Genomic DNA, 26,498 nt, shown 5'->3' with positions numbered 1-26,498 from the left:
ACTCACATTGCTTGCAGAAACGAGCTTGTCCAGAGCATTGCCAGACTGCTGGAACAGATGCATCTCTGTGATCAGGAGGTATAAATCATGATGGAGCACAGACACCAAAGAACCTGTGTGAGAGACCATGGATGCTGGCAGAAGAGAAAATGAACATTGAGCTAAGTGCCAGTACCTCTGCAATATGGCAATCACCAGCTCTAAGGGCTTTGGTATAATATAGAAAAATTCTCTGCTGGGTTTTGATTTGGGCTTTTTTTTTTTTTTTTTTTTTTTTTGGTTAGTTGGTTTGGGGGTTTTTTTGGTGATTTGGTTTTTATTAAAGAGCTGAGATCACATGTGTTGTCTTTAGGGACTCTCTCTGGATCTGTGGGATAAAGGTTGTTCCTGCAGAACATCCAAGGGCTAGGGGAAAGGGACATGTCATTTAAATGCTTCTCTTGGTCACTGTATTCTAGAAAATAGAAAAAGTGTCTGTATCCTTTTCATGAGATACAAATGCTAGGAGTTAGCTATTACCATGTATCCCATTTAGGGTAAATAACATCCATTTGTCTTGTTTTTTCTGTGTTCAGATTGACTATAAAATTAACAGGAGACATTTGTGTCAGTACATTTGTTTCTCCAGGAATGGATTAGCATTTCCCCTTGTACTTGCCTAACTTGCTCACTATTGGCTTAGAAGCGGCTTCCAAATTCAAGCTCCTACAGCCTCTTCTGAAGAGGATCAAAGATGTTTTTCAGGCGTAAGTGTGGTGGTAGGGAGACATCTCAAGCACTTTCACAAATGTGTCTTTGGATATTCTAATAAAAGGGACAGTCAGCCTGCTATCACCACATCCGTACAAAATGATAATGGTCAAAGTGATGTAGGAATCTAACAAGTAAATGATCACTCAGTGTTTGCTTTGCCTTGTGCCAGAGAGCAAATTTCCAAACCTCTCTGGCCACTGCTGTTTGGACGCAGGACTTTCAGGGTGTTTCACAGGAAAATAACAGAAGCTTCTGACTGCTAGCTATTTGTCCAGCCACAATTTTTCTCACTGAGTTCCTCCTTTGGATAAAAGAATCCATCTAGATTTTCTCTCGTGTGTGTTCCTTTGCTATGGCCAGGGTTTTGATTCCTACAATCAGATCTGTCATCCCTCAGTCCTGATGGTAAGACACAGAGGATATGAGGAAACACCATCATCTGATAAGCTGCAAAGCTTGCAAACCTGGAGGAATCTCTCATTGCTTGTTCCCAAAGACAAAGTAAAAACTGCCCTTATGCCCAGGAGGGAAATCTAATGGAAAAGACTTAAGCAATTAAGAAAAGAGTTAAGCAATTAAGCTTCTGTAAAACACAGAGTGCCCCATGTCTCCTAGTTAGGATGTCATTTTCCTGCTGTGGGAAACCAGCAGTGCCAGTGAAATAAGGACATCTCATAAGTCATTACTTCCCTTGGAGATAACAGTGTTTGGAAAAATTGTGAGGGTTTCTCAGGAGCTCTCCATCTGGGAATCTGTAGAAGATGAATGTGCAAATAAACGCTTTATGTATAAATTTATGCCACATGTATAAAATTGGGCTTTAGAAGTGGAAGATGTAGGTCTAAAATATTTAGTCAATGGAATTAGTAAGAAGATAATGGGAAAAATTCCAGCTAAGCCAGTAGCTGTTTTGTGACCAAGCAAAGTCTCACCCACCCTGATCTGGAAAACAAAACTCATCAGTGTTATTTATGGCCACTCGTGTCCATGGAGTCACATCTCCCTGGGGTTCTGTTTATGCTGAGGTTTCCACCTGGGAAGGTGTGCTGGTACCTGTTATAGCTAAACCTACCCTGGTTTCACAGGAGATAATGGGGTATAAATATGAATGAGTTAACATACCTGGGGTTTTTGATTTGCAAAAAGTCTTTGATGAAGTTCCATGTAAAAATATTCAGGAAGAATTTACCCAGCCCTGGTGGTAAAGGTCGAGTTCTTTGATGGATCAGACTCTGTCTTAGGGAGAACAGGATCACAGATTCCTACCTAATGAAAATCAAAGGAGTAAATAGATTGATTTTTCAATGGAAGCATGATCATTTAAACCTTGTTATTTATTGAATGACATTGATTTTTTAATATAAAAGTTAGAAACCATATAGGCTGTAAGAGAGACAAATTCAAAATTACTACAGAAGAAAAAAGATTAGTGAATGAAGAATTTAAAAAAAATGCTTCCTTTAACAGCAAATGAAAAAACAAAATGGAAAAATGAAAGGCAGAAAACTCTAAAAAGATATTTTGAAATAAAAGAACTTAATAATTCCAATTTTTTACATTTTTGAAATTCAGAAATTATTGGTTTTGTGCAATATATTTGCATTTTTTCTAGAATGGGAGATTTTGCAAAATCTTCATTGGCTTAAACATTTTAATCCAACAAAGCATTTTCTCTTCTTATCTCAGAGTTAAAAAAACACCTGACTGTTGAATATGCATCGTAGCAGTAAAAGTAAAGTTGATCTATGAAAGATAATGCACATGGGTAAGATAATTTGAATTTTCACAGAAAATATTTTTAATTGATTGCAGTGGCTCAAGACAAAGGCTTAATGTGGTACACAGCTTATGGATTATTTTCATTACCAGTCAAAAATCAAGTTCTGAGAATGTTTAGAATGATAAAGAAAATGTTAATGGAACTATATTTAAATCAATGGGTCACTTTCCCTGTAAAGGATTAGTGGCTTGGATGGCTTTTCTTCCCATTCCCATTTCCTTTTTTTTTTCCACATGTGTATTTAAAAGTAAGGTTAGTGATAGAAGACCTTAAGAAATTAGAAATTAAAATGTACTGGGTCAAGTCTGCTTCTTTGCATAAATTGTTTCTCTTAGAGGGTCTTTTTCAGAATAGTTTTCTCATTTCTCTGCTCATCACAGTAACCTTTCTTCATTGCTGTTTTTGTTTTGAATTTGGTTTTCAACTGCACATGTGTTTGCAAATGGACAGTGGTGAGAACACTAGGACCTCAAGGATATATGAAGACAGTAATGCAGATATTAATTCAGGATTTTAAGACCCTAATTTTCTTTTTCATACCTCAGAACTGGAAAGCCCAATGTCATTCTGTAGCTGACTACCTGTCGGATGTCTTTCCTCATGAATTCTCTATCAGAGTATCCCAGTTTAAGGCAAGAAGTGGTGTGACTGGTCCTATATCTTAAATGTGTGACCTGCACTTTGCAGTCTAAGTTTTGGTGTCACTTCTGCTAATTCAGAAGGGCTCTGTTCCTCTTGACTGGCATCTGCAGCCTCTTCAGCATTACCACCACGTCTACTTTCATGTCATCTACAGAGTTCATTGTGTGGATGGCTGAGATCAGTGAAGAAAATACAAGAGATGATTTATTGAAGAACTCAGCTTGGGTACTGTCTTAGGAGTTCCACCAAGGTACTTTTTCTGGGGGAAAGCCATTGATTTTCCTTGCAGTCATATCTGGAGTGGCTTCTGTGGTAGCTCCTATGGCACAGTCTAATGCAATTTGGGATTCACCATGATATTCCTCCTGTTAACTCCATGTAGAACTCAGCATTGAGACTGTCATGTTTCTGTGACTAAAACACATGTAGATCTTCCACTCATTCAACTAGATGGCATCAGTTCCCCAAAATACGTGGAGCGCTTTGGTACATCTGACCCACCTACTATGTCTTGAGGGTTTTTATTTTTCAAATATAGTTAATTTAGCAGGGAACATAAGGGCCAGAATATGGTACAGTTGACACACTGGCAGGTCTGAATGTGACAAGCAAGGATTGCTTATCATCTCTGGGAATGATTCACCAAGAAGCTAAAGGAGAAACTGAATGAAGTGGGAGTTGCAGGGAGGAGACAACTCCAGGGCTGGTTCCTGGAGGGAGATGCATCCTGGGAAGATGGGAGCCTCGAGTGTGATGCAAGACAAGCAGCTCTTGAATTCAGAACCTGTCAATAGCTACAGCAGCAGGAGACATCAGCTACATGAGACAGAGGAAGGAGGAGAGAACGAACTCTTGTTCGATGCTATTCTTTGTTTTTTCTTTTTTTTATTCAGCTTTCTACTGTACACTTTTCACACTCCTGTATTTTTTCTAGTGTTAATCCATGCTTTGCTACATGACATCCTATCAAATGCTTTACTGAAAACCAGAAAATTAGATATACTTCATTTCCTTCATCTAGAAAATTAGTTAGCTTGTTGAATACAGCTGTTAAACTAGCCTAACATGATTTGGTAAAGTTTTGCGTTTTATCTCATTTTCCAATTGCTTTCATGTCTTTAATTATTTCTTTTAAAATTTGTTCTAAAGCAGCATGTATGGCTAAGGTCAGACTAAATACTTCAGCTGGGTAGTTTTTAAATTTTTCTCATATAAAGCTGTTACATAGTCTGTTCTCTTCTACAAGAAATAGCACATCTCATTGGATACCTGGATTTAAAAACTCCTGGCTTCTTCTTTTTAAGTTCTGGGATATAGATCATCTTTCTCACTTTCTGGCCATGCATGTTCAGTAAGAATATGTACATTGCTCTTTTCAGAGCTGTGGAGATCTGCATTAAGCACATCCCTGTTAGTCAATTCATTCTGCTCCCTTGGCTCACCATCACCTTTCCTATAAAGTAATTCTCCTTGACTCTATGATCTCTTTTTGTTTATAGCATTTTAGAATCTCTGGCATTTGAAATTAGTCTGCTTTCTTTGGGAGGTTCTTTGGGCTTAAATTCTGGCAGCTTTTCTTGAATATTCATTTATTTTTCTAATTCTGAAAGGCACTGCTTTCTTTACTGAGCAAGTCCAGGGTTTTAATCTCCTCTAATATAGCCTGTGATAGTGTAGTTGTTCAGTCTAGCAAGTCTCCCCTGGTATATTTTAACCTTGCAGGTGCAAACTACAAAAAAAAAAAAAAATCATTTTAATACTTTATAGAATTTCCAAGTGTCATTCCTGGCTGAATCCAGCCCCTTACACTGATTGCGTGATCTGACTTCCTTTGCATTATCAAATTTTGTTCTTTTTAAATCAAGAATCTGATTTACAGGCTTATTTTTAGTTGTCCTCATATTAATTTAAGTCACCTCCTGATCACTCAATCAAAAACTGTTTCCTACAATTAACTTTTCTATGATGTCTCCAGTATTTAGCCAAAGCAAAGATAAAATTGTGTTATTTTTTTGTTGGTTTTGTCTGGACAAAATCCTCAATGAGGATTTCCTATTGTAGGAGGCTGACATCTACCTATATTTGTGTTACGATGTCCAGTTATAATATTAATAAAACAAGGCATTATACCAGTGGCATGGAGAACTAAAAATAAGACAAGGAGTTATTTAAAACTCAATTCAGTAAGTTCTCCAGAATAAAGATGGAAGAAATTATTCTGGAAGCAGGAATCAGAATACATGAAAAATTCATCTAAGTTACTGAGACACAAGCCAGCAGTTAAGTGATGGATGTAACTAGGCCAGTGTGCTACCTTGCCTTTGTAACTGCACTACTGATATCTTGCATGTTTTTCTCATTTCATACAGCTCTGACTGCTCTTTGGTTATGATTAAATGTATTTGTCAGCACACACCCAGGTCTCACATTCTGTATAATTTTATTGTCGATGTGAAAGATTGATGTTAACAAAAATGGAAATTTATTTTCCCATTCTCTTTGGGTGAGCCTCTGTTGCAGCTTACTCAAAGTCAGGGATTTTTTTTTTTTTGCTTTAAAAAAAGCACTGCTGCCCTTTGAGAGATTATGAAATTGTTCTATCCTGCTGCTGTCTTTAAATAAAAACCTAGGTGATACCCAAACAAAGCACTACAGTAAGTCTCTTCTCAAAAAGTGGCATCGGTAAAATTTCCCAAATCAGCTTTTTAATTTGACAGCTTATCAGGTCTTTCTGTCAGATAATGCAATATAATAATGCTTCTCTGAGTCTGCAGACAGATTTTTTTTCCCCTTTATTTTTCGTCTTGGATATCCTGGTGAAATACAAAGGCTCATCCCTTCTTAGACTTGTTAGATCCTGTAATTAAATTCAGATCTTGATAAAACGTGTGGCACAGTTGTCATTACTTGATCACAGAAGGTATAGCACCTTTCAGTTAGATATGGCAAGGTGGCACAATGGAAGGAGAAAGAAAATGTCAAATGAGCAGTGATTCAGAGAAGTGTTTTTAAAGTACTGAAAGAAACAGAGATGTGCTCTTTTCATGTCTTTTGGCAGAGGATGGGCCAATGCCTGCTTACCATAATTAGGCACAGGGTGATATGGAAATGGAATTTCTGAAGACAGCAAACTCCAGGGATTCAAGTTAGAGGAATAAAATGGGAATGAAAACAGACCTAAGAATGAGACAGGGCAAATCTGTCTCAGCTGGTCCCTTTCACCCCTTCAGGAAAGCCCTTATTTATTAACAATTCCCAAAAGTCAGATCACAAAAGATGAGATATTGCCAATACTTAGAGGTTCTTTTACAAACTTGTATTTGTCTTGACACAGATTTTCTGTGTAACCTGCAGCTTCATACCTACCCAATCTAGTAGGGCAAGTTAGAAATGGAGGATTAACATCTTGTCAGTTAAGAAGAGAGCAATTTACTCAAACTCTTCCCCAAGGAATTTTAGCTGTGGCAAGCACACTTCTCTCTCTCTCTCAGGATTTTTCATTGAGGTGCACAGAGAGAAATGAAAGAGAAAACAATTTATATTTCTGCTTCTTGTTTTTCTCTTGTGGAGTGTGCTAGGAGAATTGTTTACCTGGGCTGATTGCTTGATTGGATTCTGGTGAGGATTGTTTGAGCTGATGGCCAATCCAACCCACCTGTGTCTGGACTCTCCAGAACAGGGTCACGAGTTGTGAGTTAGATATGGTAGTGAGAAAAGCAGGTTTGTAGTTTTAGTATCTTCCTTTACATAATATAATAATGTATTATAGCATAGTTATAATAAAGAAATCATTCAGCCTTCTGAACTGGAGTTAGAAATCATCATCCTTCCCACTGGGTTTGACGACATCAACAACATTTAGTTGCACAGCTTCCTTAACAATCTAATGCTGGTATCTCTGATGGCATCAATGATTTAAAAGAAATTCTTCATTCTTCTTTTCTTTCCCAGGGGCAGGACTGTGTTGTCAGTGCAGAGATGTGAACAGATTCCTTTGTTTCTCTCTCCTTCCAGCCCCCAGTGGGTTTGTAACTATCTCATTACACAGGACTTTATATAACGTGACCCAAACCCAAACCAATAATTCGCTCAGCCCAGCGAAATTATTTCTGTGTAACACTGATGTTGGTGTGTTTGTGACAGTGCCCCTGTCCTGAGAGGCCTCACTGGTTGGGCACACACATGGCTCAGCTCTAAGGCTCCCACTGAAGCTCCCAGTGGCTGGTTGAGCATGCAAGAGCAGAGTACAATGCTGTGTGCTTCTTCTGCAATGCACTCTATTTCCATTATCTTCTGGGGCAAGCCTGGAGTCAAGTCTGCAGTGGGAGCCTTTCTCAGGACAGAAAAAAATCAATGTGGTGTTGAGCCTTCCAACCAGACAATCTATCATATGGAAAACAAAATTAATTTCTCTGCAGTGCTATTGTGTTTTAGGTGCTCTCGGAAGATGAGGTATTTTTTTATTTGGGGCACATTCGTGGATGTGTCCCCAATATATTTTACTGGTGGCATGAGGTGTGACAGCAGTATAGTACTTTATGTCTGCAGGATAAGAACTTCCATTAAACTAACTAATTCAGAAATAGTCACTATAATTCATACTGCAGCAGGGAAAACAGCAACTTGCTCTGTCCTGGATATATTTTCCAGAGAGCGAACTGCATTAAGCAAGCATCCAGAAGGATGCAAATCATTGCTGTCTGGAACATACAAGCGTGTACATTTTTTAGACTCTCTTTCTCCCCTCTGTGCCCTGTGAATATGGGAGAGAAGCTGAACACCCATCTCTTCCTCCTGTGGTGTGATTAGATTTCTTCAGTCTTAAGCCCTATTATTTAAAAATCAAACAAACAAACGAAAAACATCTTCCAAGTGCAGCACCTACACTGTCAAAATATTTCTTTTCTTTAGTACTTTGGATTTGAGATTAATGGCACCTTAGTTGCAACAAATTCTACTGTTGTATTATATCATGCATATAATAATACAACTAAGTTCAGTGTTCCAGGAGTGTTCAAAGAGCTACCTTGACCCTAGCAAGGCATAGCTAAGCCAGAGGATAGTTGCTTTGGGTTTTTTTCAGTCTATCCTACCTGTCAAAAAAGAAAAGCTTGTATGATTTATATAACCTAGAAGTCTTATGAGCTTCACAAGGGGCAGAATGTGCGGTATACAGAATTTCAAATAAATTTGAAGCAGAAATTGAATATCCCTCAGTGTATCAGAAGCATGCAACATTGTAAAGGGCATCCTAATTTCAGCCCCTTACATGCAGAAGTTACCTGAATTAAAGGCAGTGAAATTATGCTTTTACAAATTGGTTTAATTGAGATGTGAATGGTTTCTTTTCCTCAGTGAACTATTTCTAAGGTGTTAAATGGCTTTTCTGGTGCAGCATTGGGTATAGTGAGCGTTAAAAAATGAATGAAACACACTATCATCAAGGTTAAGTATATATAAAGACAATTTTGATTTTCCTGTTTTACAGATCTGATGGGCATTTATAGAGGAGAGGTTTAAATTTTTCAAATTACAATTTACATAATAGGGAGAGAATAATAAATACTTCCTTTGCAAAAGAACAAATGGTGCTCAAGATATAACTGTAGCTGGGTACAGGGCTCAATCTTGAAAGCATATTCTCATTTTCAGAGCATGGTAATTGCCTCATAGCAATTTTAACCAAAGGATTCTTTAGCATCTCACTTTAGGGTCCCAGTACTAGAGCTTCTCTCACGTAAATTCAAGGGAGTTTCTGTCTGAACTAAACTGCAAACTCAGTTATAGCTGCACTATCAGTTCCAGAAAGCTGTGGTAGGATATGGTACACATGAAGGACTTGGGCAGAGAGGTTTCAGACTCAGTTTTAGCATTCCTCCTCCCCTTTTATTAAGTTCTCTGGTGTTCATGGGCATCCTGTGTGTAAAAATCATCCTCTAAGAGCCAAATTAGAATCACAGAGGAGCAACACTGCAGAGGACAGAGTGGCAGTGACTCTGGGGAGCCTGCAAATCGCAGCCACACACCTCATTTTCAATCCCAAAGTTAGTGGATATTCCTCATCCAAGTGGTGAACAGTGAATATAGTTAATTTTTCACTAGTCAGCCTGAGGTAATAAGCTCAGTATTGCATACAACTGATGGTTCTCAGTGAGGGGCACTCACTGAATGGAAATTCCCCCAACCACTGGGTTTCTCTACTGCTCTAAAAAGCTTATGGCAATGTAGACAGTGTCATGGATAAATAGAACCCCAAGAAGACTCTTGTGGGGGGGTCTCATCTTCCAGGTTTCTCCACATGAAGCATCACACAAGGCTGCGAAAAAGGACTTTATGGGAACTGCTTTGTGGGCATAAAAGGCTAAAGCATTAAGAACTGGGGAGGGTTTTACCACCTTTTGCAGCACTTTGAAACAAGCTCTGGAAAAGGTATCAAAGTCTGTACCTGGGGTCTGTGGTTCTATGGAAGAAAACAAATTGGTGTGTGCATAATGAGAACCCCGGAGAGGCACAATCTTAAGTGATTTATGCTGTCAAAAAGAAAAATATGCTGTGACTTGATTACAGTCTAAGTGCTTTCAGGAGGAAAAAAACAGTAGATGCTTACAGTGCTCTTTAGCTGTTCCTAGAAAGCTGTAACCAGAGCTAAGAAATTCATGGAAGAAATGAGCACAGAATTTCAACAGTGAGCCTTGGTATTCACTTCTGAGGGATTTACCTCATGGTGAGTCATCACATCAGGAGAAGGTGGTTCCCTGAAAATCCTCATTGAGGGGGTTATAAATTAACCAAAGAATAGTTTCGTGGCTGAAGACCTCCTTTAGTCATATCCTTTGATGTGCCGTTGACATTAGTCCTATGTCTTAGGAGTGTATTATCAATACAAGAATAATGCTATGGCACCACGGTGTTCATAATGCAGATACAGCAATAACTATCCTGGAATTAGAGCTGGGAAAAAAAAAAAAGTTTCCAGGTATCATTTCTATATCCAGAAACATTACTGTGCTAATCAAAAGCCAGATGATGCCTTAAATATGTCAGTCCTATTGCATCAAATTGGGAATGTACTTGCAAAAGAGAACACTGGAAATATTACTTAAATCCTAATAAAACCTTTATCTTTCTCTTTCTCAGCTTTGTATATTTATATATCCATAAACCCTGATAAATTGCTGTAAGGAATGATTTTTAGTTAACTGCTTGCTTATCCATTCTATCTGATAGCTCACAGTTTGTTGCATGTAATTTTTGCAGTAGCTGACTTTAGTTAAAGAGCGTGCCACAGAGTAAGCCCGCATGCAGCTTTTCCAGCTGAGCTGGAGAGATGAGCCATGCTGCAGGAGTGTGTCAAAAATAATCTGCTGCCTCGACACTGCCCTTATCTGTCATAGCTCTGTGGATGCAAGCACCATAGGTGTTCTGTGCAGAAAACAAAATGGGATGTTGCTCCAATCCTTGTCAGAATCCTGTTTTAGCCTTGTACTTTATTGGTGGTAACAACCCACCCTGGCAGCTAGACGTATTTTAGTGTTAATTGAATATACTTCAGCCTCATACTGTCTAAGTTTTAGTGTTCTGCTCTAGAAGCAGTGGCAAAGCTGTGAACATAGGAATAAAAGCAAGGACAGGAGGCAGCTTCCTTTTCCCATGGAATCTGTTGAGTCCATGCCAGTACTTTAGTGGGTGATGATGAACAGTAGATTGATGGACTGATGTCATCCTTCCTGCTCAGAGGCCTGAATTTTGTCTTGAAATATGCTTATTAAGCTGGAATGTATTAATATTTTATTAGTAAGTCATCTGCCCATTTTAGCTGTTAGTGTATTATCTGCTTTGAATTAGATGCTTATTTAATACTTCACTTTGCTCAGTACTATCATTTAGAAATAAAAATAATTTAAATAGCATAATACATTATATTTAATAATGCATTAGTGCTTCGTGTTAGAGAAGCTACAAGAGTTCATAAAGCTGGAAAGATGATAATAGCCTTATTTAATTTCAACATGGTGGGTTTCAGTATGTTTTAAAAAGGTCAAGTGGTTCCCTGAGAAAAAGTAGATGTGTAAATTGTGCTAGCAGAGCTATTTTCTTTCTTAAGTTGATCTTTTTCCCATTTTCATAAGTGTTTCAAAGTAAAATTCAGGTCTACACTGTGGGTATTGCATCAGCCAATGGATTTTTGTAAAACAAAATGAAAAATTAAACGTATCGACAGCTGAATAGTGATAATCTATTTCCTTGCAAATTCATATACGCTTAAATAGGTCAATACTGATTGTTTCTTCATTCTGGAGTTTCAGCTTAGATTTGCTCTGAAAATCAAGCCAATAAATTTAGACCTACATGAAAGTTAGCTGCCAGCTCTGCACTGCCAGTCCAAAATACGGTTTTGTTAGCTTTTAAAACAGAGCAGCTCCTCATATGAAAGGGTGTCCTGGGCAAAAGTTTAAAGTTCAGGGATGTCTTGGTTTAGCTGGTGCAGGATCCACATGTGTTAGGACTGGCTTTGGAGTCACTGGCTTTTTCTTCTGGAGGCCCAAGGCTTCCTCGACACCATCTGTCATCTGAAAACATCCCAGGAGAGATCTGTTCAAAGATGCCTTCAGGGCATGATTTGGGAAGGCACCAGGGAATTGCTTCCGTGCTTGATGCTCGGTGTGTCTTCACGGACTTTTGAAGAATAGGGTGCACTGAAATGGACTTTCCACAGATGTGGTTTGTGCCACCACTGGCAGCCTTTGGATTCTCCATGAACGTGGCTTGTGTCAGCACTGACAGCCCTTCTCCTGCCTATTCCCCACACGGGGTCTTTACCCAGCAGCCAGGGTCTTTGTCCCATTTTTAAACAGAGAGTATGAGAAGTCACGAAGCAGAGCTATCAGGAAAGTGATAAATGTGTTATGGTAACCAGACTTTCCCTTCCTTGAGAACCTCCTAAACCATACAAGAAAGAAAATATAGAAGAGTTTTGAACATAGAAATTCAGAGTATCTGAGCACTGAACTTTTTGATTCTCTTCAGAATTGCCATCTCAAAACAAAATCAAATGTTTCACAATTCTTAATATTCTAGGCTGTACTACACAAAAAAAAAAAAAACCAAACATATATATATATATACACATATATATATATATATAAACATAATCAATCACAAGGGGAAAAACCTAGTTAACTGGAAATGTGTTGCACATTATTAGAAAATGAGCTGCGTTTTATAAAAAGTTAAAATTATATGCAACATATCTTAGGTTACAGGGGTATTATTAGTGATTTTTAAAAAAAGATACTATAAATAGGAAATCAGATTATTTCATTTTTTAACAGATAAGATTAAACTTCTTCTGGGAGTCTATTCACAGCCATTGTGCTTTTCCATGGTGGTCGTCCCATTTTAGTTCTGCAGTCCTAAAGCATTCCTCTGCTTTTATCTCAGTGAGCATCTGTTTCTATTATTTACAGTTTCTGTTTCTGTGTCTTGCCAAAAGCATTATATGTGCAAGTTTAAACCTTTCCATTCGAAATAGATTATTCTTTTATAGTAAAATGTCTGCAAGGTTTAAATACACAAATTGAAATGCCACTTTTAGACAGAACTGAAAGTCTCCAGCTTGCTTTGGCCAAGGGCTAGGTTTTTTCTTTTTTTTCTTTTTTGCCTGCACTGCTGACACAGAACAGATTTTTATCTCTTAAATGCCATTTTCTGTCTCTATGGGCACATTTGGTTTTTTCCTGCTTGGCAAAATCTGGTCCAAATAATGACATCTGTTTTCTTCCTGTTGGCTTGTGTGTAATTATGCTTGTCCCTAGGAGAACAAGCTGGTACAGCCTGGACAGGTGCAGGAAAACACCTGTATGTCCCAGGATTTTGAGCCATAGGGGTTAACTTCAGCATCTTTTTTGAAAGAACATGAAATCAATGTCTTTAAAATTTGCAGCTGCAGTGAAGTTAGTTTGGGTGCTGTTGATGAAGGTTGAGGCTGAGTGCTTTGGATTTCACACAGTGTTTATGAATCTGGCCATGTAATGAGCATGACTTTATCTGTACCCTGCACTGCCCCTGAACAATCTGCTAAAGCAATCCAATTGCAGCAGATTTGGAGATCACAACTGAAGGCCAATACTCTATTTTCTCTTATCACCACATAACCAAGAGCAGGATTTAACTCCAGAAGATTTTTCCAATTGTTTCAGATAACTTTTCATGTTGCAAATTGTCCACAAATAACTTATGGGAAAAATAGATTTTTCCAAAGCCTTTCACTGGCTACAATAAAATGCAGTGATATGAGCAATGACCTTTTGGCAGTTTGTCTTTATTCTGATCTCAGAATTTATGTGATGATTAAACTTAATTAGGAGACTTATTACACAGTTAATAAGTCCTTTCTTATTGATGGCTTCTACCTGAATACTGGATATTCATGGAGTTACAGCCCAGCGGGAATTTAAAATGAGGACTGAGGACAGTGTTTCCCATTTACCATTGTTCATTTATGTAATGTATTGTTTCTGTCAAGAGACATTCTATATAGCACCTCTTTTCTAGCATGAAATGAAGATCATCCAGACTGCTACCTGGGAAAAAGTCAGTAGAACACCCTCAGTAGCTGCTATCTCAAGATCTAGATAATTTTCAATGCAATAGGCTTGAAACATTGTCTATTTTTCACTTGTTGAAAATCTATGGAATAAGAAACTGCTTAGAGTCAACTTTTGGTTAAGTTCATATAGAAAAGTTAACCTTAAATGCTGTGACATTATGATTTAGAAACAGTTCAGAGTCCTTTTACCTTGGAGAACTACAAAATGTCACTCTAATGTGGGACATGGTACCATATTTACAACAATTCATTCCTCTTCAATGATTCCTATCAATTGTCCTGCCTATTTTAGCAGCAGCCCTAAAATATTAGCTCCTCTAATACTACACAGCCAGTACAAAGGATCTTTGTAAAACTCCAGATAACAAAATATGACCTTTAATTTATCAGCCAAGTCTTATGTTTTCTTATCTGCTTCTTGTTGCTTTTCATCTTCTCTTGCTTGTTTTTGATATAATACACCAATCTCTCAAAATAATCCGTCCAACACTGCACAAACTGAGACACTGTATTATAGTGAGGAAGTGAGAGTCAGGAAGAGCACACTCTTCATTTATTTAGTAATTAATCCAGTGAAAAAGAATCAAAAACAAAAACAGAGGAGAAGGTAGTTGATTTAAAGTGAAGGTTCTTCTCCCCCTGAGAGGTTAATGAGGGTTCTCAGTTTAATCCTGTAGAAAGTTGTAAAAATATTATTTGCTTTGTTTAATATGCAAGCATGAAATAGGGAGCTTACAGGTGAGTATGAGCTGTTTTGGTACAGTCTGTAGGATAAATGAACATCTTTCAATAGATGTGATAATCATATTCTTAAAGGCAAACCTAAGTTTTGCTTTGCTTTTTGCAGTCTTGTAAGCCCCTAGTGAGAGATTTTGCTCTTCTATGAAGACTGCTATCAGTCATTCTGTGGGCAAACAGTCTCTTAGGATATTTAATATTCATTATAAGGAATTTGGGAGCTCCTGTAGGGTGTAAAGGGTCATAATATATTATGGTCATTTAGTATGAACTTGCCAGGCTTGATGCTTCAAAGTTTAGAGGAGCTGTACTTCATGGTGGTTTCGCTCTTTCTAGGTTAAATTTTCTTGAGAAGGTAAGGCATTGAAGAGCTGCACTCTTACTTAATTTGCTACAGGTTCTTTCTCTAACTTAACAGCTTCTTTTTACTTTTGTCTTCTCACTGAGCTGGTGGTAAGGTTTGTTCAAAATGTTCACATTCTGCAGCTCTGTGTTTACTTTCCCTTCAAGCACTGGAGGCGGCCCAAAGCAGCCTTCTGGGTATGAAACTCCTCATACAACACCTTCAAGACTGACCACTGCATCCTCCTGTGTCTCTCCCCACACTCTCTGACGCGGAGAGCTGACGTCTTTCAGCAGCAGGAAAGGACATACACCTTCAACTAATCCATCCAGAGCTCACTCCTGGATCAAACACTGGCTAGACAAGTCTGTGAGCTCTCAGCAAAAACAGAGCTCAGAGCAGTGTCCCTCACTAACACAGTGACTGTCTGAGGTGAACTTGGACCTCTTCTCCACTCCATGCAACCCAGTCTCAAGAATGTGAGCACAATAATGGATAGAGATGGTGTGAAAAAACTTTAGAATGGGACATTAGTGAGCGTGTGATTTAATTTCCTGGCTATATGAGACCATTTGTGGACTGTTTGTCCCCATATCCCACCCTGAGCTGCTGTGGCTTCCTCTCATGCCATGCAAGTGACATTTCAGTCAGATTTCATCCTAACTGCATCTGGAGGAATGATGTGGGTCTCTGCCTTCCTCTTGCAGATGTCAGGGGAGTCATGATTCAGAAGGAGAGATGTCAATATCATCATGAGCAAAACTAGGGAGGGAGGGTTGTTTATAAATGGAGGTAGACCTTGGTTTCATCACTTTGTTATTTATTTCCCTAATAGATCACTGGGACTAACAATGTGAATTTGTATTCTGTTAAAGGGCTTGTTTCAAAGAAAATACTCTCTAGTCTAGGTTGCTCTTCACAGACTCACGATTTTCAACCTTCTTACTTATTCCCTTTCAAGGATGCTGCTATTTCACATCAATAACTGACACCTTTATTTCAGAGCACAAAATAGAATTACACTCCAGCCCTGACAATATAATAAATCAGGAGGGATAAAATACATATTAGTGAAGTTCACATAGTTGGTTTGTCCCAGCTGACCTATAGATATAAAGGCATGATTAAAGTTTTTTTGGACTGCTTCTTCTCAGTTGTGACACAAGATTTAACTCTGACTCAAAGATTTGACCTTTGCTGCTCTTCTCTGCTTACCTTGATTCTTTGGAATTATTGTTATTCCCTTGAAGCCTTTCTGCCAGTATGGAATTAACACTCTGTTGTGACAAAATATTGTGTATTTGGCAGAAGAATGAAGCCATCTAGAATTCAATCAGGTTAGACAATGTCATGGTGCACATCCTGAGTGAATCATTTCCACCCAGCTTTTTTAATCAAAGAAATCTTGGCCATATAACCTGGGAGAGTAGTGCTGGATAGTCACATAGCTGTCTGCAATTAAAGTTTAGGCACATCAGGGTTTTTTTTTTTTATGAATTACGATTGAAAGGGTGCCTGCCAGAGCACTTAATCTTTCAGATGGGTAACAGAATAAAATCTCAAAGCAGAAGGTTTATTTAGAGCATGAAAAAATTTATTAACCTTCTTGGAAGTGTTTTTACTGAAGAAGTTCCTTGTAGTTCACCATATTGGTAAAAACAAGCATAAATAAAGGAAGGTAGAAAACATGAACTGAATACTCCTGGGGAAAACAATCTGTGGTATTTATGATTTCTCTGCTGGGGATGAGATTATAAGATGAGGGAAATGCATACAGTTTTACTGGGTCTATCCAGATTCATTGTAGCTGAGTGTGTGACCCAAACCAGATGCTTGGAAAGAAGTAGTTATTGGAAGTATGTGTGTTTTTCACTATGTAGTAAATAGGACTTTTATTGCTTTAAATGGAGTTTCTGTTATTTTCAGTTCTACATATATTTTTCTTTTTCGTGTAGTTGTTATGTGTCTACTGGTTTCATCATTACTAAATCCATGTGTTCTCCTTGAAGCTAAATCCAGATAAGTTCCACACCATTTCCCTCTAACCTTTCCATTTATGCTATGCACTAGAAGAATTTAAGTTAATATAATAGTGTCAAATTGAGATGTATTTCACAGTGCATTTTTCTTCTGATGAGGAATGGGCTAATGTAATCAGCAATTATTTTTTGTGTGACCTTTACAAATCAAATTGTTATTTTCTTGCTTTTCATTTGAAGTTTGTTCCCAGTGGTGCAGGACTGCTACAGCTAGTATAAACCATAATTTATTGACAGAATCACATTATAATAGTCTCAAAAAACATACATATTGTATGTTTTATTTAAATAATCCAAAGAAATGTATAAACTGACCAAGATTAAATTTATGCTGTTAGGTCACAGAGGAGTTTCCAGGATCACCCTAGAGATATTCTGGAGCAGCTGCAGAGTAGTGAGAGTGGACCTTGCCTAGGATAGATCCCGTGTTAGTCATGGAATGACAACAGAGAGTTGCAATAGCACCAAGGATCCCATCTGGTGGCTGCAGGGGCTTCTCTTACCACATGTTGCTGATCTGCACCTACTGGGTGAATAAACAACACAGTTTAATGCCTTCCCAACATAGGCAGCTGTGAACACTTAGCCATAACTTCCTGGCTCTTTTGGGAACTAGAGAGCGTTTGTTCATGAGAGGCATCCAGTGAGTAACCGCGCGTGAAGTTGATGGGTGAATGATGATCTCTCTCCATGAGACTTATTTCCATTATGTTAATGCATCCCTTATGCCCACAGACTTCTTCTGAACAACTTGGCCTTTCTTATAAATGACACAGAAGAATTTCACCCACTCCCCCATTTTTTTTTTTTAAATATAGATAAGCAAAAAAAAAAAAAAAAAAAGGGTCCCCAACACTAACTAAAACTCATGATTCATTTACTGTAAGTTAAGGAAACCTTTTAGAAATAGGATGTTCTCTCACTTATTCAGTGACTCAAGTGATAAAGTCTCAATAAAAACTGTCAAAACAGCTTATTGAAAAGATAAATGTGTTAAAAGTAACTGACTATCAGAAAATAAAAATTGTTACCTCACTGGTTTAGGTATACATATATACACACATATTTTGATGGAAGATACAAATCCAGAACAGAAACATGCAAGATCATACCTGTAAGAAAAGGAGGCCAAGATGAGGAGAAGCAATTTTGAAGATCATAACAGGAAAAAGAAATTAAACTTTCTGTACTCTCACATCATTGGAGTGGTTGTGTTGTGATGTGTTTAATTCTAAATTTTCACTTTCTTGGAGAGGTACAAAAGGGAAAGTTTCCGTAAAACCTTTGTTCAGTTTCAGTTTTGTTTTATGGAAAATATATCTAAACACTGAGAACAGAGAGAAATGTACATGCAAACAAAATGTGTATATTTTATACATGTGCATATGTGTCCATGTACTTTTTAATATGAGATGCGCTTAGATGTTCACATAGTATATTTACTCAGGGAAATTGTGGAGCCACCTTCTGTGGTTGTCCAAAGTTGTGGATGCCCCACCATTGGAAGGGCTCAAGGTCAGGTCAAATGGGCTTTGAGCAACCTGATCTAGTGAAAGGTGTCTTCTCATAGCAGCGGGGTGGGAAGAGATGATTTTCAAATGCCCCTTGCAATGATGCCAACCCAAACCATTTTATGATTAGATACTGGAAAGGGAAGGAACAGGGAAGGACCATCTCCTCAAAAACAAATAGATCAGCTTCTGGCATGGTGAATGATGGCCATGCTAAACCAAGTGAGGGATGCATGAAACATGGAAAATAGCAGCTCTCAGCACTGCAGAATAAAAATCTGCATAATACCACCATGGTTTCATTTGCAGTTCTAGGCAGGGGGGCTATTGTACTGACTCTTCCCTGCTAGCCTGTTATGGCGTGTTATTTTGGGACAAACTGGAACACTGATCTCCTGAATTTGGATAATATTTCTGTTTGAAAGTTAGCAGTAGGGTACTTCTAACTCGAGAACACATCTTTCTGAGACCTATGTGGGCTTACTGCAGTGTGTGCTTACATTTCCACTGCAGACACAGGACTTGGTTTCTTGGTTGGTTTCATGGGTTTTGAAGTCAAAGAAAATATGCACGTTTGAGCCAATAAGATTGACTTTGTATTTGGACATGATTTATGAATGAGTGCTTTTTACCCATCTTGCTCTTCTTATCTCTCAGATTCTTTATTAATATGAGCCAATACAAAGAAAAAGATGCTGGTCTAAAACTCTGCTGCCACCAAAAGCCTATATCTTGGAGGAAATATTTAGGTTTGCCATTCTCCTGCATAGTTTTCTAAGTGGTGTTTTGAGGGATCAAAGCTATATCACTCAAACACAAACTATAATTACAAATAAATATTTAAAGTGTTTCACTAATTATTCCTCAGGTGCTATCTTTCTGACTGTACCAGCCTTATTTTATCTCACTGTTTTACTTAAAGAAGTCAGAGATCTCTGCACTGACTGAGAATAGATACAGTTGGCAAATATGACAAGTTTGTCCTTTGCATTGCTGTGTTCTGGTTAGTTCTTAACTTATGAAACCCCACCACAGATGGCCTCTTGCTAAATTTAAAGCACTTGCACGTTTCAGAACCAGGCTACCTTTCAGCAAGTCACTTTTGTCAAAGCCTTGGTGTTCCTGCAAGACATTGTCAAGGAGTCTTAAGAAAATGTACAAACTGTGAATGCCCTGGTCTGTTCTGTACCATGTATTTGAATCTCTGAATTTTATTTAAATGAAGCGAAGAAATGTGTATTTTTTCTGCTTAGGAATAAGTTACAGCAGGACTATTATTAGACAGAAGAAGTAAGTGTGCCTTAGATGGTGATTAAGAGTTGTGTTCTTCTTCTTCTTTAAATGACTAACCTGGAGTGAGAGGTTGGATGTCTTTTGAAAACTTAAACCTGTTTCACCTGAACATGTTTAACTAGTTAATAAGAAACATCAAAAAAGACAAAACCCTGAGGTCAACTATCATTTTTTTGTAAAGCCATTCGATGATGTTTAAATTTGTTTTTTGGGTCTGTCTATAACATAAGTTTAATAACCTAGCTCAAATGCAGATTTCTAATTTTCAATTAACATAGGAATAATTTTGTTTGCTAAAATAAAATAAATGAATGAATGAAAAGTCTGAACCATGAAATGTTCTAGGTAGCACTTTTTAAAATTCCAAATTTCAAAAAATCATGTGGCAACTGTATAGCTCAAGCTTTAAGTATTAACTTTTAACCTTTGACCTTACAGATTTTAACCAATGAAATGTCTCTTTAAACTTTAAAGGAAACAATGATAACGAGCGCCTGGCGATTGCTAGACAGCGAATTCCATATCGACTTGGTCGAGTAGTTGATGAATGGCTACTCGACAAAGGTAAAAAACATTGATTAAAACTTCAAATAAAAAAATAATTTGAACATAACCAAGTAGTGCTTCATTGTAACACTAATAAACATAAAAAATAAATTTCAGTAAAACTAAATTAAAACAAATTTTAAAAAGTAAAATATAGAGTAATATTTGCATACCTTGTATAATAATTTCTATACATTTCTAGAAGTACCAGCTGTTTAATAATCTTACCCTGTTAACTTAAGGTTAAAGGGACTGTTAAATATAATCCACTAACTCAATCTATGAAGGTACTCATAGCAAACATTAACCAAAAATTATAAATCATTCATAGATTATATTACATGTTCCAGCATCTAAATTATTAACTAAAAATATCTGTAGTTATGATATCTTCATTATGGTCCTGAAAAAAATTTGTTTAAACTGTAGGTGTCTTAAATAGTGGGCAATATGAATTGCCAATCAAAATGAAGTCCCTTTAACGTTTGCAACCTTCTAAGGGGATTTTGGAACAAATACTAATTAAAACAGAACTTAAAGTTGTGTGCATGCTTTTTGTGAGCAGAAACCAAATAGTCACTAAAGTGACTATTCTATTTACTAAGAGTGGTACTGTTGCTGAGGATTTCTCTGTTTAATGGAAATGTGCCATGATTTCTCCATTGGTATGTGTATCATTTCTGAAGCCGCTTTTACATCTAAAATCTTTTATTTTAATTGATAACCTTGCTGAAAGCCAATCAGACATCTATTTTTGAATCTGCCTCTGAGATACTTAGTGTGAACCATGTGTTTCTTTTCAGTGTGTATGTTGAAGGGAAATAAAACATTTAACTTCAAAAAGGAAATATTTAATTAAAAATGTAAATATTCACTTACCTAGAGATGCAACAAATTACTGCATAAATTCTTTAAAACTCACTTGACCTAGTGACTTGATGGCATATATCTAAACTTTGTGTGTATATACATATTTGTGTATGTGTATACATACATAAACTCATTTGTACATAAAGCTATAGGCTCTATGTTGCATTGTGTGGAAACAAAAAACAACTTTTAAATGTTGGCAGACTTGAAGAAAAAGTTATCTTAAGGAATTAGAAAACCTGGCATTCTTGAGACACACCAAAAGGTTAACACTGCTTTCAGGTAAAAGGGAGAGGGGTATATCTTGTAGTGCCAAACACATTTGCAAATATATTTGATTGGCCTTTTAGCAAAAAACATATAAATCTCAAAATGTCGTAAATTAAGAAAAATGCAAACGCTCTCAAAATTTATACATTTCATGGACACCTCATTAAAAAGCAATGAATTATGAGTCAAATCCTTTTCTTATAGTTTATTGCTCTCATTTTTCACCCCATGACAATCTGTTATCACTCGTGTAGAGTACAGCGTTCACAGTCAACATTTTTGCATGTATATAATATTATCTTCACAGGGCGTCAGCTCACAATCTTCAATAGCCAAGCAACCATAAAAATTGGAGGCAAGGAACGTGGCCACCCTTTCCAAGGCCAGCTCTCTGGTCTTTACTACAATGGCTTGAAAGTTCTGAACATGGCAGCAGAAAATGATGCCAACATCATGATAGAAGGAAATGTGAGACTTGTTGGTGAAGTGCCTTCCTCTATGACAACCGAGTCCACAGCCACCGCGATGCAGTCGGAGATGTCCACGTCAGTCATGGAAACAACCACCACATTGGCCACCAGCACCGCCAGGAGAGGAAAGGCTCCGACCAAAGAACCCATTGGTCAGGTTAGTCGGCTCCCTTGCCTTTTGCAAATATCTTCCCACCTCTGAGCTTCCTTTGTCACATTCCCTCTGCAGATGAAATTGGTCCCGTTAAAGAAATGCATGAGTGACTGTTGAAAGTTCTGTACCATACACGTCTCACGGATGTGACGTTCACCAGCATTTTGAGGGGAAGTAAGGGCTTTGCTTTTCTTCTAAATTAGGCAAACCTACCAGTTCAGATTGTTCTGGTGCTGAGTTACATTGCTCTGTCATCCATCTCCATAGTGGTGCATATTTTTAAGTACCCTTTCTTCCTTTGATGGCTTACATCGATTACTTTCAGTGTAGGAATGCAGGATGTCTGGAATTAGAGATAATGAAATGAGGTAGTGACTTTATCCACGAGGTAGAGAAAAGAAACTCGGTTTTAAGAGAGAACAGGAAGGAGGTGTGAAGACAAAAAGTTGCAAGAGGCTGGCAAAGAGGGAAATTAGCACTTTCTCTAGTCCCATGACTGATCATCTTCTCTGGCAGTATTCCTCAAAAGAGGCAATGGCAGCAGAGGGAATTAAGAGCACTCTGCACCATGGGAGACTCAGGCTCCAAGTCATGGGCTGTTGTTTACTGTTTGTTGATGTTGAGGTTATTTGCATCTCATGAATTTGGTGATATATTTAGTTGCTTTCAGGTTTTGTCAGGATCTCTGTATAATATGTGGGGGAATTTAAATATTGGGAAAGGAGGGGAGAAAATAAGGTGAGTGAATTAACCTTCATCGTGTGTATATCCTTGAGTAACAGCAGTCAGACATTGTGCTCTAAAAACCTAATACTTCTTTTATATTTATTCTTTCTTTAAAAAAACCAAACAAAAAAAAAAAAAAAAACCAAACAAAAAACCCCAGACAAAACAAATAAACAAAAACCCCTCAACCAAACCAAGAAAAAAAAAGGTACATTGCTAAAAGCTTTTATTATGTCCTTTTGGTTCACATGCTTGCATGCCCACTATGCCACCAAGCCATGACAGACAGCTACATTCCTGAAATCCAGAAGTAGGACAAGGAACACAGAAAGCATCATGAGGGAGAGACGGGGTGTGCTGAATAAGGTTCATTTGCTCAAGAATGAAGCACATGCAGGTTAGACAGAGGCTGAGGTCAAGTTGCCTGTTTTCTGTGTAAAACCTCAAGTCACAGAGTGAATTGGGGCACCAAATTTGACACTTCAGCTTTTCTGTCTGTAGTATCTTTGTATGCTTTGTGCTATGGATCAAAAACTATGGTAAAGTAAACTTAAAAATTGTTATTTAACAAACTTGAAACAGTACATTTAAGTTAAAAATGAGCCTAAAAAAAAAAAAAAACATTTTGACTTGCAAGTTGCAGGAGGTTTCAAATAATTACTGTAGTGAGTTACAGAGTTTTAATAAATAGCAATACGTTTTCTTTGTTCTTAATTCTGTTTTAAATAGTGCCTTGCACTCTATTATCCAACTAGTCTGACCTCAGTATTTGCAGCAACAAAATCTGAGACTTCACCAAATTTACTGAAGGGAAGACACGTCTCTAAAATGTAGAACATCCTCATGATGTGAAATAATTTGAGCTAAATTAATGTTACTAAATTAAAATTAAACAAAGTTAAGCTGTTCCAGTTCCCAGCATACTGTTGGCCTCTGCCACTCTTTCATGTTACTCCCAGGCACAATTCTGGGGGGAAAATGTCACAGGGACCATTCTCATTTGTCACCTTGCATGATCTGTAGGCAGCAGGAATTTACTGGTATAATTGCTTTGCCAGTTGGCCTCAGTTTCTGGGAGTATTCCCCAGCATAATTTGCACACTATTTGCATGTTTAGCCACTAAGACTTTTATTTTTTAAGTTTTCCAGTGGGATATTTTTGGAAGAAAATTTTCTTAAGCTCACAACTGTAGTGAGGTGTAAATTTTTCTGAAGAGAGGAAAACAAAACAATTAGGGCGAAATGATTTTCTAAAGCTTTTCTGTTCCCAGGCTGTGGTGCCTGAAATAAGATATGGCCCTCACTGACTCTATCAGAACATCTACTCAGTTTTTTTAGAGAAGCTCACTGCCACGGGGGCTGAGTGGCCTCAAGGCAGTTGTGCCATTTCCTCATCCCTTTTTGGCTGAAGTGGCCACGCCAAAATACCACGAGCTCTTTGATACCCCACCATGAGGAGCTTCCAGCAGGCTCCAGGAGTGCCCAGAGGTGCAGAGCATGGCTGCAAACCAAGTCCTGAGGGTGAAGGTTTTGATCAGCCTCTCCCACCTGTTAGCCTGGCCGGAGCAAGGACTTAGTGCATCTGATGGGAAACTCCGGATTTAGGAGCCTGAAAGCAACATTTGTGAGGAAAGCATTCCATGGTAACGTCACTGCAGCACTTGGGGCATCCTGAGTGTATAAATGAGCCCTTCTTGACTTTATCTATGCCTGAATGTCCTGCCTGGTAGAATGACCTGTCATTTCATACACTAAATTAGTCAGGGACTGCACTGGAGCACAGTTTGCCATCAGGCCCGTGATTTGATTTTGGGAGATTGATAACATCCCAAAGTCAGAGCTGAAATTTGTCTGCAGGACGCTATACTACACATGCAACAAAGACCTAGGAAGCTACTGAATCACCTTAGAGACGTAATTTCTTCTCTTCATTCATACCTGCTTCTTATTCTACCTGCATGTAATAATTTCTGACCTTGTGACCCATAGGGCTCCCATGGGTCTGTCCTGCAGGGTGCTGAGTAACCACTTTCCACCTTGATGTCACTGGAGATGAAGGCACTCACCATCTCATGAAAAAAAAAAAAAATCTACCCTTGATTTCTTCATTCTCTTTCATTTTTGTCCTTTACATTTTTGTTTTCTGATTTTTACTTATATATAACCTCTGCAATGGTGTCAACTACGCTGACATACGGTAATGCCCAAGAAGAAAAGTTACCTCTCCAGCATTAATTAGGTTACTCAGGAAAATATGCAGCTGAACAGCAATTGCTAATGAAAAAAACTTACATTACTGCAAACCAGTGCATGGCTGAAATAGAATAGAAGCAAATGATCTAATCAGTCAGAGATTGTTTGCTCCATTTGCAGAGGTATTGAATTTAATTAAAGATTGCAATACTTAAAGAAGATCATTTAAATCTCTATTTATAGGAAAGGTTCTTTTAAAAAGCCTGCAATGTTTAATTGATGGAGTCTCTGATCCCTCACAGATATTAACAAAAGCAATATTTGATGCAAGATCTGCATGGGACTTCCAGAAAGTATGTTGAATACTGTTGTGCATGATTTTAGATGAAGGAGGTCTTAGTGCTTCTGAGAAAGGAATGCTTTTTGCTGAAGACTCTAAATGAAGGTTTTCCCAGCTTGGAAATATTTTAACAATGGATGTTTTGGTGATGACAGACATCTTAATTACTGCACTAGGAAATGTAAATTTTTTTAAGGGGAGAAAGGTACTCAAAGCTTATTGAATGTCAGTAGTAGGTGAATGCCTGATTTTCCTTAGTTCCTTAAATCCTCCCCCTTTGATTATAATGGCATTCAAGCTGTCAGCCTCCATGCAAGGCACTGAGCAGACACAGAGGAAGTGAGAGTCCCTGCCTCTAGTATCTCATAGAATAAACAAAAGGTATCAGGTAAGGAGGAGGGGAAAAAGAGGAAATCAGGAGGTGGGAGGGAGAGAGAAATGAAGCAAGCATTGTGTTGTTTCAGTGTTGACAAGTGTGCAGATTTGCAGCGATTGTGGGAGAGACACTTTACTGCCCTGTGGTTTTTTATCCAGGCTTCTCAGACAGCTGTAGGATCACCACAGAGCTGCAGCAGATTGTGCATCAGGCAACTGGGCTGCCTGGTCAAGCAATTGGTGCAGAATTGGCACCGGCTGCGTGGTCAGTGAGATGTTTCCTCTGCTTCACACTTTGCCATTGACACCTGGGGTAAGCTGGAGCCATTGGCAGGGGAGATGAGGATTGAAGGAGAGCTCCTTTGCTCCCCCAGCACTTCATGGGAGGAGGCTCAACATCTTGCATACCTTTATGAGCACAGAAAGAAATCCCCCAGCTTAATCTTTGCAAGAACAGGACTTGCGTTAAATGAAAATATGTGTTGCTGACTTTTAGGGAGCCTTAAGTGTGCACTCGGACTCAGAAGTCATGAATTTCGTCTAAGAATATCAATTTTTATGAAGTTATTCAGCAAAATGTTGCAGTAAAGTTCTTCCTTCTTTTTTTGCCATTTATTTTTAGCACTTTAAAAAAGTCTAATTTACAAGTTTTCCTATTCAGTCATGAAGGTGATAAACATCTTTTAAAACTGAAAATAAAGATTCTCATGTCGTAGAACTCCAGGAGCTGAAATGTTAAGCTAAACACTGAGTACTGCAAGGCTTGCAATAAAAATTGCACGAGTTGGCAAAAGCCTGAAAGGCTTCAAAAGGACTTAGAGAATGGGTTTTGCTTGAATTAGGAAA

The 26,498-nt window shown here is 38.0% G+C and overlaps 1 protein-coding gene across 37 annotated transcripts in view; it reads left to right on the top strand.

The window, feature by feature from the left end:
* The window catches only part of NRXN1 (neurexin 1), a 674,512-nt gene that overhangs the window by 558,587 nt on the left and 89,427 nt on the right, over positions 1–26,498 (top strand). For 24 of the 37 annotated variants that reach the window (XM_068186587.1, XM_068186590.1, XM_068186579.1 and 21 more), the window contains 2 exons: positions 20,183–20,272; positions 21,702–22,021. In XM_068186587.1, coding sequence (XP_068042688.1) covers positions 20,183–20,272; positions 21,702–22,021 — 410 coding nt within the window. The remainder of the gene's footprint in view (positions 1–20,182; positions 20,273–21,701; positions 22,022–26,498) is intronic. The other 13 variants (XM_068186598.1, XM_068186597.1, XM_068186595.1 and 10 more) reach the window with 1 other exon arrangement.

The sequence above is a fragment of the Anomalospiza imberbis genome, chromosome 3, assembly GCF_031753505.1.
Source record: "Anomalospiza imberbis isolate Cuckoo-Finch-1a 21T00152 chromosome 3, ASM3175350v1, whole genome shotgun sequence".
In the NCBI taxonomy this organism is placed as follows: domain Eukaryota; kingdom Metazoa; phylum Chordata; class Aves; order Passeriformes; family Viduidae; genus Anomalospiza; species Anomalospiza imberbis.
The sequence above is the reverse complement of the archived record's forward strand: the minus strand, read 5'-3'. Positions and strand labels throughout refer to the sequence as shown.